The sequence below is a fragment of the Triticum aestivum genome, chromosome 2D (assembly GCF_018294505.1).
Source record: "Triticum aestivum cultivar Chinese Spring chromosome 2D, IWGSC CS RefSeq v2.1, whole genome shotgun sequence".
Taxonomy (NCBI): Eukaryota; Viridiplantae; Streptophyta; class Magnoliopsida; order Poales; family Poaceae; genus Triticum; species Triticum aestivum.
Window position 1 is genome coordinate 612,968,507 of NC_057799.1, and position 19,887 is coordinate 612,988,393.

Genomic DNA, 19,887 nt, shown 5'->3' on the forward strand with positions numbered 1-19,887 from the left:
GGGGCGGGGGGGCGGTGGGGCGGCGGGGTGGTCGGGCGACCGGGCGGCGGCGAGTGGTGGGGGCGGCGGCGCGCGTGTGAAGAGCAGGGAGAGAAACAGGGAGAGTGGGGCGCGGCCGTTAGATATGTTAAATCTTTGTCGTCCGCTTTTTTGCTCTTTGCCGTCTGCTAGCAGACGGCAAAGAGGGGGGCCGTTAAGTTTTTTTAAGCAGCTCGTCAGTGGGGCCCCTCCCTCTTTGCCGTCAGCTAGCCGATGGCAAAGATTCTTTGCCGTCAGCTAGCGGACGGCAAGGAACTGGCTGATGGCAAAGAAAGTCTTTGCCATCAGCCAGTTCTTTGCCGTCAGCTTTTGGGTAGCTGATGGCAAAGAGCTTCTTTGCCGTCTGCTAGCTGACGGCAAAGAGCTGGCAGATGGCAAAGTAGCTGATTCCAGTAGTGAAACCTAATTAATTCTGGAAGTCTCTAGCACTTTATAGAGGCTGGAAAAGATGGTCTTTGAAGTCAGCTTTCATTCAAAAAAAAGGTGCATCATTTGAGGTCTTCGGTCAAAAGTAGTGCAAGTTTCCATGCAAGCTGTCCAGGAATTTATTACAGCGCGAGGCTCAACAAGTTTGCTCCTGCTACAGCTTGGGGCTCACGAATTTACCCTTCATTTTGAGTTTTTTTCACACCTAACTAATGGGTGCTTCTAGTATAAATACTCCCCAGCTGTTCCATGTGAAGGGGGATGAGATTTCTGAGTTTATGTTTGTAGACAGCCGGTGAGGTTGTGTTGTGCTGTGAGCACTAGTATCATTGAGTGTTAGCTCGTGTGTGTGGATTGGAGGGCCTGTCCTCAATTCATATAGGATCCTTGTGGTTCCCTCTTGTGATTCTTCATAGGTTCACAAGCTTCATGGTTTGGGTTGCATCCTTGTAAACCAAGCTAGTTGTCCGCTACAATTTATCTGAGAGTGTTTCCTCTTGTTCTTGCCACTTGAGAGAAACAAAGTTTGTTGAAACAAGTTTTGAGTGAGTTTGTTGCTGCTCCTTGTGAGTTCTTTGGCACCGTGAAAGATCGTTTCCAAGGCGTCCCGTATCATCTTGGCATCAGAGCTTTAGGTTGTTCGCGGTGCTATTTTCTCTCTTGCTGATTTTGTTCTTGAGAAGCTTCCATGGGTTCGAGGAGATCCAACAGTGTTGATGGTGTGCATGGAGGTAGGCACCTCGTGGAGGAGGAGCTGCCACTTCCCGTGTACGATCCAAGCTTGCAGCCCGCCTATGTGTTGGCATTGGAGGATACACGAGAGGATGTGTTGAACATGGTGGAGAGGCGCATATCGGCCATGGAGACCAACCTTGGCCGGAGAATCGACTCCCTTACCGAGGAACTCCGTCGAGATAGGCTTGCTGCACGGGGTCGACATCGACAAATCCCCGAACAGCAGGGCCAACGCCACCTTGAGGAGGGGCATGGAGGGCACAACCACGTCTACTCGGGTGATGCTCATAGCTACTACGCTGCACCACCTCGGCGTGCTCGCTACGACCAGCGAGGTGCTACTTGGGCGCCACCGTCGCCACCACGAGATGGGCTTGCTGCACGGGGTCGACATCAACAACTCCTCATACAGCAGGACCACCATGGAAAGCATTGGAGCGACCACTCCGATGATGCTCGAAACTACTACGAGCCTCGACCATGACGTGTTCATCATGATCATCGCGGAGAAGGCCAAGAAGGCTTTGCCATGGGAGGAAGAGGTCATGGGCGTGCTCATCATGACCATGAAGATGATGGGATTGGTAAATTCAAACTTACCATACCATCGTTCAATGGGAAAATCGAGCCCGATGATTATTTGGAGTGGGAGATGCGTGTGGATCAGATTTTTGACAGCCACCGCTATACGGAGGATAAGAAGGTACGATATGCATCCATTGAGTTTACTGGATATGCTTTGATTTGGTGGAACCAATTGTGTCGTGCGGGAGGTCGCCCGGAGACATGGGTGCAAATGAAAAATCTGTTGCGGAGACGGTTTGTTCCTGAACATTTCACAAGAACCTTGTACAATCGACTCCGACGGTTGTGCCAAGGTAATTCTAGTGTTGATGAGTACTATAAAGAGATGGAGATTTTGATGATTAGGACAGTGGTGAATGAGCCAGAGGAGGCTAGAATGTCAAGATTCTTTCATGGACTGAATGAAGATGTGCAAAAAAGGATAGAGATGGTTACATATCAAGATTTGCAAGAACTTGTGCATCAAGCTATTTGTGTAGAGCAGCAGCTGAAGCGTCGCCAAAATCGCAACCAAACCTATACATCAAGCACTTGGAGAGGTTCAGTTCAGCGAGAAGTAGACGGAAGTGTTGCTGCAGATTTTCGCTCACACAACAAGATGACTACAAAAGAAGCTAATGCATCAAAGGTTGAATCTTCCAATACTCCTGCCACTCGCATTAGTAATATTCAGTGCCATACATGCAAGGGTAGAGGTCACTTCAAAAAGGATTGTCCTAATCTGTAGAAGGTTTTACTCACAAATGATGGATATGTCACTGATGACTCAAGTGACAAATCTGAATCTGAGAAGAAAGATGCAAATTATTGTACTTTTGAGACCGGAGCACCTATGAGTTCAGATGGAGGAGATGTTGTTAATCTCATGGTTCGCAAAGTGGCTCATGATGATGCTCCTATTATTGAGAAGGGCCAGCGGCAAAATGTGTTCCAATCCATTTGCAAGATCAAGGACAAAAACTGCAAGGTGGTCATCGATGGAGGCAGCTACAACAACATCATTAGTAGTGATCTTGTGCATGCTCTTGGGATATCAACATGGAGGCAGCCCCAGCCATATTATGTGAAGTGGCTGAATGGTGTAGGTAAGATGAAGATTACGCATCGTGCTAGGGTGCAATTTTCAGTGGGAAGTTATGTGGACAAAGTGGTATGTGATGTGGTGCCAACGCAAGCTTGTCATCTTCTTTTGGGAAGACCGTGGCAGTTTGATCATGATGCTACTCACCATGGGAGGTCTAACAAGTATTCTTTCATGCATCAAGGAGTGAACCATGTCTTGGAACCTATGGTGGATCAAGTACTCAAGGTTGAGCAATTCCCACAAGTGAAGAAGCCCAAAAAGAATACCTCAAAACCGAGGACGGTTTTGTTTGAAGGAAGGGAGGATGATGTGGACCAGATCATGACCAAGGCATCCAAGAGTGAGGTTAATGCTAGCACAAATGTTGAACCATTAGAGCATCCAAAGGAAGACAAGGGCAAAACCATTATCTTAGTTGGGAAGCTTCCGATGCCTATTTTGGGAGAAATGACACATCAGATTTCCAGCTGCAACTTCCCACCTAAACCTAATTAATTCTGGAAGCCTCTAGCACTTTATAGAGGCTGGAAAAGATGGTCTTTGAAGTCAGCTTTCATTCAAAAAAAAACGGTGCATCATTTGAGGTCTTCAGTCAAAAGTTGTGCAAGTTTCCATGGAAGCTGTCCAGGAATTTATTACAGTGCGAGGCTCAACAAGTTTGCTCCTGCTACAGCTTGGGGCTCACGAATTTACCCTTCATTTTGAGTTGTTTTCACACCTAACTAGTGGGTGCTTCTAGTATAAATACTCCCCAGCTGTTCCATGTGAAGGGGGATGAGATTTCTGAGTTTATGTTTGTAGACAGCCGGTGAGGTTGTGTTGTGCTGTGAGCACTAGTATCGTTGAGTGTTAGCTCGTGTGTGTGGATTGGAGGGCCTGTCCTCAATTCATATAGGATCCTTGTGGTTCCCTCTTGTGATTCTTCATAGGTTCACAAGCTTCATGGTTTGGGTTGCATCCCTGTAAACCGAGCTAGTTGTCCGCTGCAATTTATCTGAGAGTGTTTCCTCTTGTTCTTGCCACTTGAGAGAAACAAAGTTTGTTGAAACAAGTTTTGAGTGAGTTTGTTGCTGCTCCTTGTGAGTTCTTTGGCACCGTGAAAGATCGTTTTCGAGGCGTCCCGTATCAGGGAGCAGCACGAGCAGCATGGTTGTGCAACTGACGGCATGTGATACTCCGGCGGCGGCCATCAACAGAGGGGTCGGCGGCGGTGAACGAGTTCATCCCCTCCCATCCCCATTTGATTTCAATCAGTGAATGGGCTGGATGCAGCGGTCAAACTAGCACAAAAGGGTAGTTTCGTCCACTGTTTTATGTATAAATTATGTTAATCATTTACAGGTATTGTTTTTGTGTGAAAAAGTGGCAAAATATCAAAGTCCAATGTAAAGAGTGGCAATAGATCAATTACAATGTAAAGAGTGGCAAGTTATCAAAGTGCAAAGTAAGTGATGGTGAAAAATCAAAAACCCCACACAAAAAAAGATGCTCTAAAGCTTTGGATTACACAATCCAATGGTTCTGACCACATTCGACTGAAGGCAAAAATAACCCCAGGCTGCTGTTCACGCCACAGACGAACTGAAATTTGAGAACAGAAAAAAAGGCACCGTACAGCGTACCCATGGATCATGGAAGCTAGATGTCGTAATGGGTGATGTGGACGACATCCTCGGGCCTTGACGGCGGGTGGGTCTTGTTCCTCATCCGCAGCTGCATGTACTCGTTGTACCGGAACCCCCTGTACCGCGGCGGCTCGCCGGCGTGGGCCGCGAACTCCGGCAGCGGCTCGACCCACTTGTCGCCGTGGAGGTTGAGGAAGAAGGCGATGGAGTGGCGGTGTGCCCCCGGCCTCCTCACCACCCTGTGCGTGGCGCTCTTGAACTTCTTGTTGCTCAGCACCTGCAGGACGTCCCCCACGTTGACGACGATGCTACCCTCCACGGGCTCTGCGGGGACCCAGCGGCCGTCCTCCCCGAGCACCTCCAGGCCCCCGACGCCGTCCTGCAGGACGAAGGTGATGCAGTTGCCGTCCTCGTGCGCGCTGATGCCGTTGTTCTCGTCGGAGGATGTCGCCGGGAAGTAGCGAAGCGCGGTGAGGAAGTCGAAGCCGCGGTCGGCGTTGTACTCTTCGAGGAAGCCCGGCGGCAGGCCCATGCACTCGCTCAGGATGTCCTGGATGAGCAGCCCCAAGTCAGTGAGCTTGGCGTAGCACTCCTCCAGCGCATCCCTGAAGATGATTTTTCTTCTTCTTTAAGTTTATATGATAAGACAGGGGAAAGTTGATGCAAAGGGGAAAAATTGGAGTTCTGTCTGTCTCTGTGACGCACTCACAATTCAGCATTGAAGCAGAGGTTGCTAAGAACTAGTACAATCAGAATTCAGAATTGAAGCAGAGCAAGAAAGAAGTAACCTGAATCCGGCAGGCTCGGCGGGGTAGTGGTTGAGCCCGAGCTTGGGGTTGAAGAGGAGCAGGTACTCGTTCTTGTCGGCGGAGTGGGCGGGCTGCCGCGCGTACCCCACCGGGAGCGGCGAGGCGGAGGCGCCCTCGGCGGGCCGCACCTTGGCCTTCTCCTCGTCCGGCAGCGCGAAGAACGCCGCCGACAGATCGAGCGCGCGCGCCATGAGCTCGTGCGGCACGCCGTGGTTCACCGCGCGGAAGAACCCGGTGGCCTGGCACGCCTCGCGCACGGCCTCGGTGGCGCGGGCGCGCGCGCCCGCGTCGTCGGCGTCTCCCACGGCAAAGAACGGCGCCAGATCCACCACGGGGAGCGCGCCGCCGTTGCTGGCCGCCATGCGTGATGGATTGTTCTCTAGCTTCTCGGTGAAGAGAGTGGTGGAAAGTTAGTACGTACTGTATTTATGAATGAAATCCTCACCCTGATCTCCCACTAGGCCACTACCATGAATTTCGATGTAGAATACAAACTAAGCTGAGCTCAAAGCTTTGTCGCTACCCGGTGACATAGAGAAAAACAAAGAGCTGAAACGTGGGTTTGGTGAGAATTTGGAAGCGTGTGACCGTCGCAGGAATATTTAAGGAGCGGGCTGATTAGCCAACCGAAGATGCATATATTGCAAAGGTAACATTTTGTAACAGAAAATTTGTCTTGGGTGGCATGTCTTCTGAAGCCCTAGATGATTGTTTAACGACCTACTACTAGTTTACAACTTTACATGCACAGCCGAACAGCTGTTCAGGCGTGATAAGGGTATCTCCAAAATAACCGAAAGATAATCACTTCAGCTCAAAACATCTCTCCAATAGATAATGTAGATGCATTTTTTTACATCTGAGTTTACATTTGATGTAAAATACATCACCAAGTGATGCAAATATACATCACTTGCATCTGCCTAAGACCAGGCCAACGACTCCCTACCCGACGCCGACGGCATATATATTGAAAGCGTTGGCCATTGCGGTGCGGCCAATAGACTCACTCCCTCCTCATGCAACCCTAGCCGTCATCTATTGTTCCACTCACCGTGCTGCTTTCGGCGAACCCATCCCGATGACTGCGTGCACGGTCAGTCGGGATACCATGCCTCCGGAACCTCGTCCTTCGTGATTCTGCACCGGGAGAAGCGCGATAAGGTTTTTGGGGAGCATCTCGGCATGACTGAGGGAGTCCTGAATTAGGGGGTCCTCGGACAGCTGGACTATATCCTTTGGCCGGACTGTTGGACTATGAAGATACAAGATTGAAGACGTTGTCCCGTGTCCGGATGGGACTTTCCTTGGCGTGGAAGGCAAGCTTGGCAATACGGATGTGTAGATCTCCTCCCTTGTAACCGACTCTGTGTAACCCTAACCCCCTCCTGTGTCTATATAAATCGGAGGGTTTAGTCCGTAGGACAACAACAATCATACCATAGGCTAGCTTCTAGGGTTTAGCCTCTACGATCTCATGGTAGATCAACTCTTGTAATACTCATATCATCAAGATCAATCAAGCAGGAAGTAGGGTATTACCTCCATCGAGAGGGCCCGAACCTGGGTAAAAATCGTGTCCCCCGCCTCCTGTTACCATCCGCCTTAGACGCACAGTTCGGGACCCCCTACCCGAGATCCGCCGGTTTTGACACCGACATTGGTGCTTTCATTGAGAGTTCCACTGTGTCATCACCATAAGGCTTGATGGCTCCTTCGACCATCGGCAACGATGCGATCCAGGGTGAGGTCTTCCTCCCCGGACAGATCCTCGTATTCGGCGGCTTCGTACTGCGGGCCAACTCGCTTGGCCATCTGGAGCAGATCGAAAGCTACGCCCCTGGCCATCAGGCCAGGTTTGGAAACTTGAACTATACTGCCGACATTCGTGACTTGATCTTCAACGGATCCGAGCCCATGTCAGGTGCGCCGCACAATCACGACGAGCATGATTTAGCTCTGCCGTCGGACAGTGTTCGGGAGATCACACCTGCAACTACTCCGGCCCTCGATTCGGAACAAATTGCGCCATCTGTGGACGGGTGGATGGACCCCTCCACAGAGGCCGCACACTCAGTGGCGATAGCGCCGAATACCGATTTCACCTCCCACGAGACCCGTGCTGCCGAACCATTGGATTCGTCCCCGGCCATGGGCTCCGAGTCGCCCGCGTCCGCGCCTATCGGATCTGATTGGGCGTCGATCATGGAGTTTACCTCCGCGGATATCTTTCAGCACTCGCCTTTTGGCGATGTGCTAAATTCATTAAGGTCTCTCTCCTTGTCAGGAGAACCTTGGCCGAACTATATCCGGCTAGAGTGGGATGCGGACGACGAAGAAATTCGCTCCCCACCCACCACCCACTTAGTAGCCACTGCCGACGATTTAACCGACATGCTCGATTTCGACTCCGAAGACATCGACGGTATGGACGACGATGCAGGAGAGGAACAGGAACCATCGCCCACAGGGCGCTGGACAGCCACTTCATCACATGACATATACATGGTGGATACACCCAAAGAAAACAATACGAGGAACGGAAGGATGCAGCGAAGGATAGCTCCCTCGAGAAGCAACCAAAGCGACGGCGTAGGCGCCGCTCCAAATTCCGCCTCGGCAAAAATAGCGATAACAGCACAAGAGAAAATAACACCCCAGTCGACTCCAGAGGAAACGACGACCACACTGACCCAGCGATAGAGCAGGATGAACCAGCAAACGGCGAACATAGTACGGACCCGCTGTCCGAACACGGCGACGCCGAGGATAAAGCTCATCAACCTCCCTCCGGAGAGGAAAACAGTCCGGACGAGGATGCACACATAATCCCGGAAAGGCACTTGGAACAAGAGAACCTCCGCAGAAAGCTTATTGCCATCGCGAGGAGTCTGAAGAAGCAGAAGCAAAGGCTTAAGGCCGCGCAGAATACGCTCAACAGTAGATGGAACAAAGTGCTCGACACTGAAGAAAAGTATGGTGGTTGTCGGAGTAAATGGCCACGGGTAGCCTAACCGACTACCCATGGTTCTTCAAAAATTATCAGGCCGATTGAGCCTTCAAGCGTTCGAAGCATTGGGCCGACTTCCCCTGGCCGACTACCGCAGGGGCCGGCTCTCCAAGGGCGACCCGGCCCCGGTGACCTCCCCCAAGATGGTTGCGAGATGGCCGACTCCAGGAAGCCAGCGCCAAGAGGACCGACTTCCAAGAGCCAGCCATGAAGCACGCCGACTCCAGAAAGCCGGCCAAGACCGCACCCACCAAAACTACACCCACATAACGGTGACAAGACGGGGTGTGGCCACAGTGTGGCCCACTACCCCCGAAGCCCGAGGCAGGCATGGCCACAGGACGCCGTACGGGTCAGCCATCTCCCGTCCGGCTCAGCACTGTAGCCATGCTGGCCTCAACGTCATCCGCGACAGACGTTAGTACGGCCCACGGGCGGCGGGCCCCTTTAGCCAGAGAGAGGCGCGAAGGCGGCCCGGCCTCCCCCAGTCGGCCAAGGGCGTAGCCGGCCCCCAGAAGCCGGCTACCCCCTCCCTCGAAGCATGTGCCACATTAAGGAGACAAGACGAGGTAAGGCTATAGTGAGAGCCCTCGAGGCGGCACACTGTAGCCACGCTTACCTCGACGAAGCCCTCGTCATCAGGGATATGACAAGACCCCTAGGCGGCACACTGGCAAGATTGCATGTCATGTTGAGAATCTGCCAGAAATATTCTATGGCACTCCATAATTGTAAACAATTGCAGGAATGGATCCATTACAACTATAGCTATAAAACATCCTTACTGAACATCTCCAAAATATGCATGGATCTCTCTGTAGCATCAAGTTTACATGGAAACAAAATTACAGCAGACGAGGACTTTTCTCTAAGTCCCTGAAATCAGAAATATTACGGGGCCTAGTTTGCATGCTTGTGCTAGTCACCACAGAGATCACAAAAATACATGGACTACACCACTGGAAAGATGGCATGGCATACTTCAAAACACATGTAGATCTCATGCTCAATAGATGCACAGATTTAATGATACAAAAATGACAAATCTCCAAGTTCTGTCAAGAACCAGAGAATAACAGCAACTAGCCCTCTTCCAACAGAGATTTGGGCATCAAGATGACCTCTAATGAACTTGGTGCAATTGAACAAAATAAAGAGCATCACGAGGCGAACAATTTGACATATTACACGCGCGAATCGGAGCTACAGGCACGGAGTTATGGCTATACGAACAAGGAAAGCTGCTGAGAAATATTCAGAACTTAGAAAAAAAAGGAGGGGGCGAGAAAGTCAACGGATCCGTACCGAACGGATCTGGATCGAGGGACTGTTCTCGGGCTCGGGCTCAGGCTGCCGCCGGCGATGGAGGAAGAGGGGCGGCGACCAGAGGAGAGGAGGAGGTCGGCGGGGTGTGACGCCGGCGGGCACGGGCGGCGGGGCCCCCGAGGCGCGGCGGCGCGCCGAGGAGGCGGCGGACGGCGCCGGCCGGCGGCGGAGCGGCGCGGGGAGACGGGGCCCGAGCGGAGTCGGGCGGCGGCGGCGCGCGCGGGCCGCGCGGGCTAGCTACGGGCCGGCGGGCCGCGGCGTACGGCGCGGGCGACGGCGACACGTGGCGGCGGCGGACTCGCGGGAATTTCGTCCGGCCGGAGTGGACGCGTCCGGCGCGGCGCGGAGGGAGTTTCTAGGGTTTCGTCTGCGATTCCGTTTTTCGGGATGCCCACATATAAATAGGTAGAGGGAGCTAGGAGACTCCAAATGAGGTGCGGTTTTCGCCCACACGATCGTGATCGAACGACCTAGAGCATGGAAGAGAGTTTGGTGGGTTTTGGGCTGATTTTAGAGGGGGTTTTTACTGGACACTCAAATGGACTTTGCGGATGCCCGGTTAACCGTTGGAGTACCAAACGACCTCCGAATGGAACGAAACTTGACCGGTAGTCTCCGGGTGGTATATTAAGACCACTTGACAAGCCTCGGTCCATTCCGAGAAAGTTTGACACACGCACACGAAAGAAAACAAGAGGGGTGCACCGGAGGAGATAGGAGCGCCGGATTGGAAAACGGACAACGGGGAAAATGCTCGGATGCATGAGACGAACACGTATGCGAATGCAATGCACATGATGATATGATATGAAAATGCATGACATGACAAAATACAAAACGAAAGACAAAACCCGACAACGGAGGGAATAACATATCACAAAGCCGGAAATGGCAAGAGTCGGAGTTACAAATATGGCAAGTTACATGCGGGGTGTTACAGCCACGGCTTCTTTTGGCCGACTGCTTTGGAAGATGCCAAAGAGATAGTCAGGAGCTGCAGAGGATACCAAGTTTTCAGTTCCAAGCAACACCTGCCGGCTTCTGCACTCAAGACCATTCCCCTCACCTGGCCCTTTGCCGTCTGGGGACTAGACATGGTGGGCCCTTTCAAGACAGCCCGCGGCGGCTTGACACATCTGCTTGTCGCCGTGGACAAGTTCACCAAGTGGATCGAAGCGAAGCCGATCAAGAAGCTGAACGGGCCGACTGCCGTGACGTTCATCACCGACATCACTACTCGGTACGGCGTACCGCACAGCATCATCACCGACAACGGCACAAACTTTGCCAAAGGAGCACTGGCACGTTTCTGCGCGACGCAGGGCATCCGACTGGACTTAGCGTCCGTTGCCCACCCGCAGTCAAACGGCCAGGTCGAGCGAGCAAATGGACTCATCCTCTCCGGCATCAAGCCCCGACTGGTTGTACCACTGGAGCGATCAGCCGGCTGCTGGCTCGATGAGCTGCCGGCTGTTCTCTGGAGTCTGCGTACTACCCCCAACAAGCCAACCGGCTTCACTCCATTTTTCCTTGTATATGGTGCCGAGGCTGTCATCCCAACCGACATCGAGTTCGACTCGCCTCGGGTCACCATGTACACGGAGGCGGAGGCCAAGGAAGCAAGAGAAGACGGTGTCGACCTACTAGAAGAAGGCCGGCTGTTAGCACTCAGCCGGTCCGCCATCTACCAGCAAGGGTTGCGCCGCTACCACAACCGCAAGGTCAAGCCAAGATCCTTCCAAGCAGGCGACCTTGTGCTTCGGCTGATCCAGCGAACAGCCGGCCAGCACAAGCTCTCGGCCCCTTGGGAAGGCCCCTTCGTCATCAGCAAGGCACTAGGCAACGACTCCTACTACCTGATCGACGCGCAAAAACCAAGAGCACGCAAGAGGGACGACTCCGGCAAGGAGTTGGAGCGACTATGGAACGCGAACCTCCTGAGAAGATTTTACAGTTGAAAGCAGTATGTATCATGCTACCCTTTTGTATTAAGTACGAAACAACAGGCCCCCCGAACAATACTCGGGGACTGCCTTCATTTATCTATGAGTGACGAGTGTCATATCCATAAATGTACTATTACATTTGATTTCTTGTCTGGCACCGGGTTCGACTAGTCGGCCCGGGGACTGGCCGCCTTAAGCTATATTAAAAGTTCTACCTGAAGTCAGACAAGTAGTGCGCCGGCTCCTGAGTCCTCTCTTCTTGAAAGTCGCAGCTTGAAGAACCGACTGTCCGACTAGCAAGAGACAAGGCAGAAAGGACGCCCACACGAAAAACGGCTAAGGACTAATGAACTCATATAGCGAAAAGACGGCCTCCAACCACGCTTGCCGGCTGTCAGAGCAGCCGGCTGGCCGGCTTCCCAAACACTTAGCTATAATCCAACAAAGCTAGAGTACTTGCCCTCCCAATTGGCCAAGCACTTCTCCAGCCACAGATTGTAGAGCAACTGTCTGACTGGGGAGGCGGCAACCAAGGGAGGGCGGCAAAGGAAACAACAGAAGGATGAAAAGCAAAGAACGAGGAAAAGCCAAACACATGCATAGTCATATATACATATAAAGCCCCCAACAGGACGGCAATCGACATAGTTCGAATACACCCCCAGTGGGTGGAATTGTGTAAACTTAACAGAATGTTGTTCCAAAAGTGACAAGACAGGAAAACAAAAGATAGCAGACTAGACTAAAGGTGCGACATGGGAGCCGGGTTGGTCGGTGGAGACGACGTCGCCGGCTGAAAGAGTGGCCGGCTGGCGGGTCTCAGCTTGATCACCACCGGTGGCAGGCGATGCACCCGCGCGTGACGTGGTGCTGGAGGCACGGTCAGGCTGAGGCTAGCCGGCCGCCCCACCATCCGGCCCGGCGTCTTCACCCTCCTCCTCCTCCTCTTCGCCCTCGTCGCGGGAGTCGATCTCCTCTGCCGAGTCTTCACCGTCTGCTGGGTTCAGCCCGAACCACTCCTCCGGCTGGGCAGCACCGTTGTCATCTACCTCAGGGGCGAAGGCGCTGGTGTCGGTGTAGTCGGCGATCGCCGAAGCCCGCCGGATGATAGCCCGCCGCGCCGGCTCCAGCTCCGTGTCGGCCTGCTGCCGCCAGGTAGCCAGCTGTTCCAGACTCAGGCCGGGATACCAGGCCTTGACGAACTCCAGCGCCCGCCTGGCGCCGGACCGAGCCGCCGCAGCCTTCCAGGCCTCAAAGCGGCCGACCGCCACCTCCAGCCAGTCGGCAGTCCGACTGGGGGTGCGGGGAACCACTTCGCCAGGCCAGAGGGCGGCCAGCACCTGCGCCCCGGCACGTTTAAGACGGCGGAGCAGTCGATGAGCCGGCTGGAGGCGGGCCTGGATCGCCAGGAGCTGCTCCTCCAGCGACCGGCTAGCATTTGGCGCAATCTCAGCGCCGGCCTGCCTCCGTGCCTCGCGGTGGGCCTCGATGATCTGGTTGGCGGCGGTTGAGTAGCCAGGGAAGTACTCTGCGCAAGAAAGAAAGAAAAAGAAGAGAAAACACCAAGTCAGAAAACGAGCCAAAAGCGGCAGAGGGCAAGAAAGGACGAAGAAGTAGGCGGCTTACCGTCAACCAAATCTTCGATCTGGCCATAGCCATTGATCAGAGTCTGCTTTGCTTCGGCCCAGCCAGCCGCCTCTGTCTCGTACTCGGCCTGGAGGGTGGCTTCCCTGTCCTGCACCGCCTTCAGAGCCACCTTGTGGCTCTCCTCCTGGTCGGCCAACCTCTTGGCCAGGCGGTCACGTTCCTGCACCAAGGCGGCAAACTCGGCCTCCTTGGCACGAAGGGCAGCCTGAGACCCTCCCAGTTGTGCCCTCAGACTTGCGTTGGCCGCTGCAGGGACGGCAGAAAAAGAAGAAACAATAAGAGGAAGTCGTCAAGGAAGATCTGACCCGAATCTCGGGGACTACACCCAGTGGGTGCGCTGACACGCCCCCACGTGAGATAAATGACAAAGCACTTACACCAGCTCTCAGTTAGGTCGGCGGTTTTCTGGGTCAGCTCCCGAGCTTGCAAGTTGAAGGCAGCCGCGCGAAGATTGTGGTAGTCTTGCAAGACAGTCAGAAGAGCAAAGTAAGAACAAGAATAGCAAAACTAGATCCACTAAGAAGTTCCAAGCCGCCTGCTCAGTAGCCGACTCGGAACTCAGGGACTACACCCAGTGGGTGCGCTGACGCGCCCCCACGGAAGAAACCAAGATCAAAAAGAAGCAAGATAAGAAGACTAACCCGGATGGCCGCCCGTGTCGCAAGGAACTCGTCGTTGTATCGCCTCAGCGCCGTAGCCTGGGCCTGGAGCCGGGTCCGGACGTCCTGCACGGCCACGTTCATCACGGCCGTCCCTCCGCCCGGCGTCCACCCCGAGGTGGCGCTGGCCGCCTCCACATCCTGGGCCGACGAGCTGGAGCCCGCGGCCGGCTGCGGCTCCGACGCAGCCTTCTGTGGCTCTGACGCAGCCTTCCCCGCGCGCCGGCTCGGCGGCATCCGGACCACCAGCTCTGTCCTCGCGGCCGGCTCACCCCCCGCCGACTGCGCAGGCGGCAGATCAGGCCGGCTGCCTTGAGCCGCCCCAGTCGGTGGGGTCGGCACCGCCGCCCTCTCCAGGATGACGATGTCGTCATCCCTCTCCAGCCCCGGCTGGTCACCGCCGGCTTCTTCTGGCGGGGGCTCCGGGGCCCCAGGCGCCGCGACGCGTAGTGGGGTGACCAGGAAGGCCCCCTCCGCCGTCGCCGCAGCCGCAGCCTCTGCTTGGGCCTTGGCCGCGGCGTCAGCACGCGCCTTCGCCGCCTCCTCCTCCTGCGCCGCCTTGGCGGCGGCCGCTCTCAACGCCTCCGCCTCCCGCTCCTCTCGCACCTCCCGCGCGTTCCGCTCTGTCGCCGCCTGAAGATCGGCACGGGGGTCCACGCGGCGAGTAGTGCTCCCGGATCCTCCCGGCGACCCAACGACGGAGGCGGCAGCAGCCCGCTCGAGCGACAATGGAGGTCTGGTTGTTTGGAGAAAAAGACAAGGATTCAGGAGCTACCAGAGAAAAGAAAAGAGTACACGAAGGAGTATGTACTTACGCCGACACCGTCTGCGGTTGCTTCACCGCCTTGCGGAAGCGGGCCGCCTTCGCGGAAGCCTCCTCCCGCCTAGTCGCCGCTGCCCCGCCTCGGGGCTTCTTCGGCCGACTGCCGAACAAACCCTGCGCGGCATGACGCTTTTGCCCGCCGCCCCGAGCAGGCGGCGCAGCGGAGGAACCCGCGCCGTGGCCAGACACCGGCTGACGGCGTGGGACGACTTCAGCCTCATCGTCGTCCGGCCAGTCGTCGAAGCTGACTCCAAGCCCGGAGCCGCCTGCTTCGCCGCCGGCTTGGCCACCACCCGCCTCGGTGTTGTCGTCCATAGCAGCCGCCCCCAAGTCGGGGTCCTCCAGATCGTGCTCCGTCCGGTCGGGGACGAATCGGCGCTCCGCGTCCGACCCGCCTGCAGGCCAAAGAAGAGGGCTCTGTCGAGGCAAGCCGACTAGTCAGAGTCGGCCAAAAGGAACTCGGCGACAAAACTAAGAGAAGAAGAAGAAGAGACAAGGAGAACATACCGTGGGCGGCGGATTGGCTCGGCAATATGGTTCCTTGCCAAACTGCCACTCTGCGGAGAGCTTGCAGTTCGCAAGGTAGTTCACCATATAGGCCACCTCGTCGTGCGGCATGTCTTTGGTACACATCCGGCTCGGATCGAGCTGGCCGCTCATCTGACAGATCAGATGAGGGCGGCTCTGGAGCGGGAGTACCCGGCGCGTGACGAAGGCGGCCAGCAGGTCGGGCCCCGACAAGCCCTCCGACTGGATCATCGCTCGCACTCGGGCGACGGCTGCGGTTCCAGCCGGCGTCAGCGTCACGGCCCGGTAGGACCACTGGGGCCGCCTGCCCGCCGGTGGGCCGGCTACGTAAGCCGACAGATTGACGTAGTCACCCTGCGGGGCGACGTTCTTCACGTAGAAGTATGACTTTTGCCATAGCTTCACCGACTGGATCAGCGTGATGACGGGGAAGGAGTTGTCGGCAGTCACCCTCCGCATCGCGATGAAGGCGCCACTCTGAGCCGGCACGCCTTGCATGCGCGTGCCCAGCTTGGACTGGAAGAACTCCCCCCAGAGCTCGAGGGTAGGGAGGACGCCGAGGTAGCCTTCGCACAAGGTGACGAAGGCGGACAGCAGCATCACCGTGTTCGGGGTGAGGTGGTGCGGCTGGAGTTGGTAGAACTCGAGCAAAGAGCGGAAGAAGGCGCTCATGGGCAGGCCGATGCCGCGCAAGAAATGCGAGCGGAAGACTACCCGCTCGCCTTCCTGCGGCTCCGGCGTAATCTCCTTCGCCGGCGCGAGATGGACCTCCACCTTGTCCGCGCCGGGCAGCCGCCGCGTCTCGCGGAGGAATTCGACGTGATCCTCGTGGACGTTGGAGCCGTCCCAATCCCCGCCGTACTGCATCGTGGCGTGGGGCTGGCAAGAACGAGCGCGGCGGCTGAGGAGCGAGTGGTGGAACAGCGCGGCGGCGAGGCGCTGTTGCAAGAAAGGGCAGGAGGAAGAAGATGGTGGAAAGAGGAGGAGCGTGCGAGAGCCTGCCGCTCTCCCCCTCCCCCTACTTATAGCTTCGCAAGGTGAAGCCGGGGAGGCCGGGCGTGGGGTGAGACGTGGGATTAACTGCACCCACTCCCCCCACGCCTCGCGATTATTACGCCCTAAAAGCGTGCCGAAACCGCCGCAGGAAGACGTGCGGGCGGCTTCGGGCCGCAGAGAATCCACGCCTCGGCCCGGGCGTGGGCGTGGCGGGCCCCCGACCTGTGGTGACGTCCCGTCGCGCGCGTGGGCTGGCAGGCTTTTTTGCCACGTGGTTCGCAGGCGGCAAGTGGCCGGCCCGCGGCCCGGTGCGCGCGCTGGCCAGCTCCCGCCCTCCGATTCCGAAAAAAAATTCGCCGAGACGGCGCCCCCAACCAAAGTCGGCTCCCAGCTGCCGGCTCGTCAAGATAGGAAGCTGATCGAGCTTCTCGACTCCCACCCAACCTCGAAGCCCAATCAGCTTCGGGGACTACTGTCGGAGTAAATGGCCACGGGTAGCCTAACCGACTACCCATGGTTCTTCAAAAATTATCCGGCTGATTGAGCCTTCAAGCGTTCGAAGCATTGGGCCGACTTCCCCTGGCCGACTACCGCAGGGGCCGGCTCTCCAAGGGCGACCCGGCCCCGGTGACCTCCCCCAAGATGGTTGCGAGATGGCCGACTCCAGGAAGCCAGCGCCAAGAGGACCGACTTCCAAGAGCCAGCCATGAAGCACGCCGACTCCAGAAAGCCGGCCAAGACCGCACCCACCAAAACTACACCCACATAACGGTGACAAGACGGGGTGTGGCCACAGTGTGGCCCACTACCCCCGAAGCCCGAGGCAGGCATGGCCACAGGACGCCGTACGGGTCAGCCATCTCCCGTCCGGCTCAGCACTGTAGCCATGCTGGCCTCAACGTCATCCGCGACAGACGTTAGTACGGCCCACGGGCGGCGGGCCCCTTTAGCCAGAGAGAGGCGCGAAGGCGGCCCGGCCTCCCCCAGTCGGCCAAGGGCGTAGCCGGCCCCCAGAAGCCGGCTACCCCCTCCCTCGAAGCATGTGCCACATTAAGGAGACAAGACGAGGTAAGGCTATAGTGAGAGCCCTCGAGGCGGCACACTGTAGCCACGCTTACCTCGACGAAGCCCTCATCATCAGGGATGAGCCTACAGTAAGCAGCCGCCGACAAGACCCCTAGGCAGTGGGGCCGGCCTGTCGACCAAGAGGCCGGCAGCCGGCGGGACCCACCAGTCGGCGGGCCCCAACGGCCGGCGGAGAAGTCGGCGAGCGCAGACACTGACGACTGGGACCCGCGCCCAGCCGGATTACAATTGTACCCCGGGGGGTAGGCCTATATAAACCCCCCGGGGCACCCAAGCAAAGGGTTGGCTTCTTAGAGTTACACACACACCATATAGAGAGGGAAGTGAGAGCTAGCCTTGCTCTTCTTCTCCATTGAACCCAACAGCTCTAGGAGCATTTGTAGCTACTCTTTCTGATCTAGTGATCATGGGGAGACCCAGCAGAGCAGGACTAGGGGTGTTATCTCCACGGAGAGCCCCGAACCTGGGTAAGATTCGCCGACGTGCATGTCTTCGCCTCATCCCGTTTCCAGGCACCGGCGACGTCTTACTGGCTCCCACCATGATAAGCCACCCGTTGGCATATGTCGCACCTACCACCCGACAGTGGTAGTTACCACACAAAGAGCTATCCAAAGCGCAAGCTGTTGCCCGAATTTGATGATGAGGCCTTAGAGCCCACATAGCCGAAAAACAAAACGGCCGACCGGTCGCATCGACCACCTCGTGGCCGCGATAGAGCGGCTAACAAGGCCGCACATAAGTCAGCACACGATTCACGTGAGGACTTGCGTTAGAAGGCCGGCGTGACCAGATCCATCTATGGATCTAGGAAACGTGCTCCAACACACAACCAAAACCGAACACTACAACCGTCAGAACGCCACGACACATCCAAATACAGGGGTGCCGCACACCCCCTATGTTTCACCGATGAGGTGCTGGACCACGAATTTCCAGAAGGATTCAAACCCGTGAACATAGAGGCGTACGACGGAACGACAGACCCTGGGATCTGGATTGAGGACGTTATCCTCCATATCCATATGGCTCGCGGAGACGATCTCCGCGCCATCAAGTACTTGCCCCTCAAGCTGAAAGGACCAGCTCGGCACTGGCTGAAGAGCCTCCCCGAAAACTCAATTGGAAGTTGGGAGGAGCTTGAGGATGCTTTTAGGGCTAATTTTCAAGGGACCTATGTCCGACCTCCGGATGCAGATGATTTAAGTCATATAATTCAATAGCCCGGAGAGTCAGCCCGAAAGCTTTGGAACAGATTTCTCACTAAGAAGAATCAAATCGTCGACTGCCCGGACGCCGTAGCCTTAGCAGCTTTCAAACACAGCGTCCGAGACGAATGGCTCGCCAGACACCTCCGCCAAGAAAAACCGAGAACAATGGCAGCCCTGACAAGCCTCATGACCCGCTTTTGCGCGGGCGAAGATAGCTGGCTAGCCCGTAGTAGCACCAGCGACCCAGGCACATCCGAAGTCAGGGATGGCAATGGAAAACCACGACGCAGTAAAAGCAAGCGTCGAAATAATGAAGCCATCCCAGACAACACGGCAGTAAATGCCGGATTCAGGGGCTCTCGACCGGGTCAGCGGAAAAAGCCTTTGAAAGGCAGCAGAGATGGACCGTCCAGCCTAAACAAGATTCTAGACAAATTATGTCAGATTCATGGCACCCCCGATAAACCTACAAATCACACCCACAGGGAATGCTGGGTCTTCAAGCAGGCCGGTAAGCTAAACGCCGAACACAAGGGGAGGGAAACACCAAGTGCAGACGAGGACGAGCCTCGCCAGCAAAGCACTGGGGGACAGAAAAAATTCCCACCAGAGGTCGAAATAGTGAACACGATTCACGTGACGAAGAGGAGAAGTAAACATGCACTCTGAGACACACACGCCGTAGAGCCCGTCACCCCTAAGTTCAACCCCTGGTCGGCCTGCCCGATCACTTCTGATCGCAGGGATCACCTGACAAATATCCGGCACGTAGGATTGGCTGCCTTGACGTTAGACCCAATAATCAACGGATACCATCTCACACGAGTCCTTATGGACGGCGGCAGTAGTCTCAATCTGATATATCAGGACACAGTCCACAAATGGGGATAGACCCGACAAGAATAAGCCACAGTAATACTACCTTTAAGGGAGTAATACCAGACCCAGAGCCCCGCTGCACGGGCTCTCTAGTACTAGAGGTTGTATTCAGTTCTCACGACAACTTCCGAAGCGAAAAGTTAACCTTCGACATCGCTCCATTCCGAAGTGGCTATCAAGCACTACTCGGAACAGCAACTTTTGCTCGTTTTAATGTAGTACCGCATTACGCTTCTCTCAAGCTTAAGATGCCCGGTCCACGCGGCATCATCACAATTATCGGAAATACCGAGCATTCCTTATGCGTGGAAGAACGTGTGGCAGCTTTAGCAGCCGAACACTAAACGGCCTCTGCAGCCAGAATAAATGATCGGTCGTCAGGACCGCGGACACGGCTAGACGAGTCCGGCGCATCACTAGCTGTAACAGCTTAGATATACCTAAGATTGGTTCGATGGATTTACCCTCATAGG

At 55.7% G+C, this 19,887-nt stretch overlaps 1 protein-coding gene across 1 annotated transcript; it reads right to left on the reverse strand.

The window, feature by feature from the left end:
- Positions 1-4,255: 4,255 nt before the first annotated feature.
- Positions 4,256-5,834, reverse strand: LOC123050402 (2-oxoglutarate-dependent dioxygenase 19). The gene is made up of 2 exons (XM_044473205.1): positions 5,283-5,834; positions 4,256-5,099 (listed from the first exon to the last, which is right to left on the reverse strand). Exons 1-2 carry the CDS (start codon positions 5,663-5,665, stop codon positions 4,508-4,510), a joined length of 975 nt encoding a protein of 324 aa, XP_044329140.1. The 5' UTR covers positions 5,666-5,834; the 3' UTR covers positions 4,256-4,507.
- Between the last annotated feature and the right edge of the window lie 14,053 nt (positions 5,835-19,887).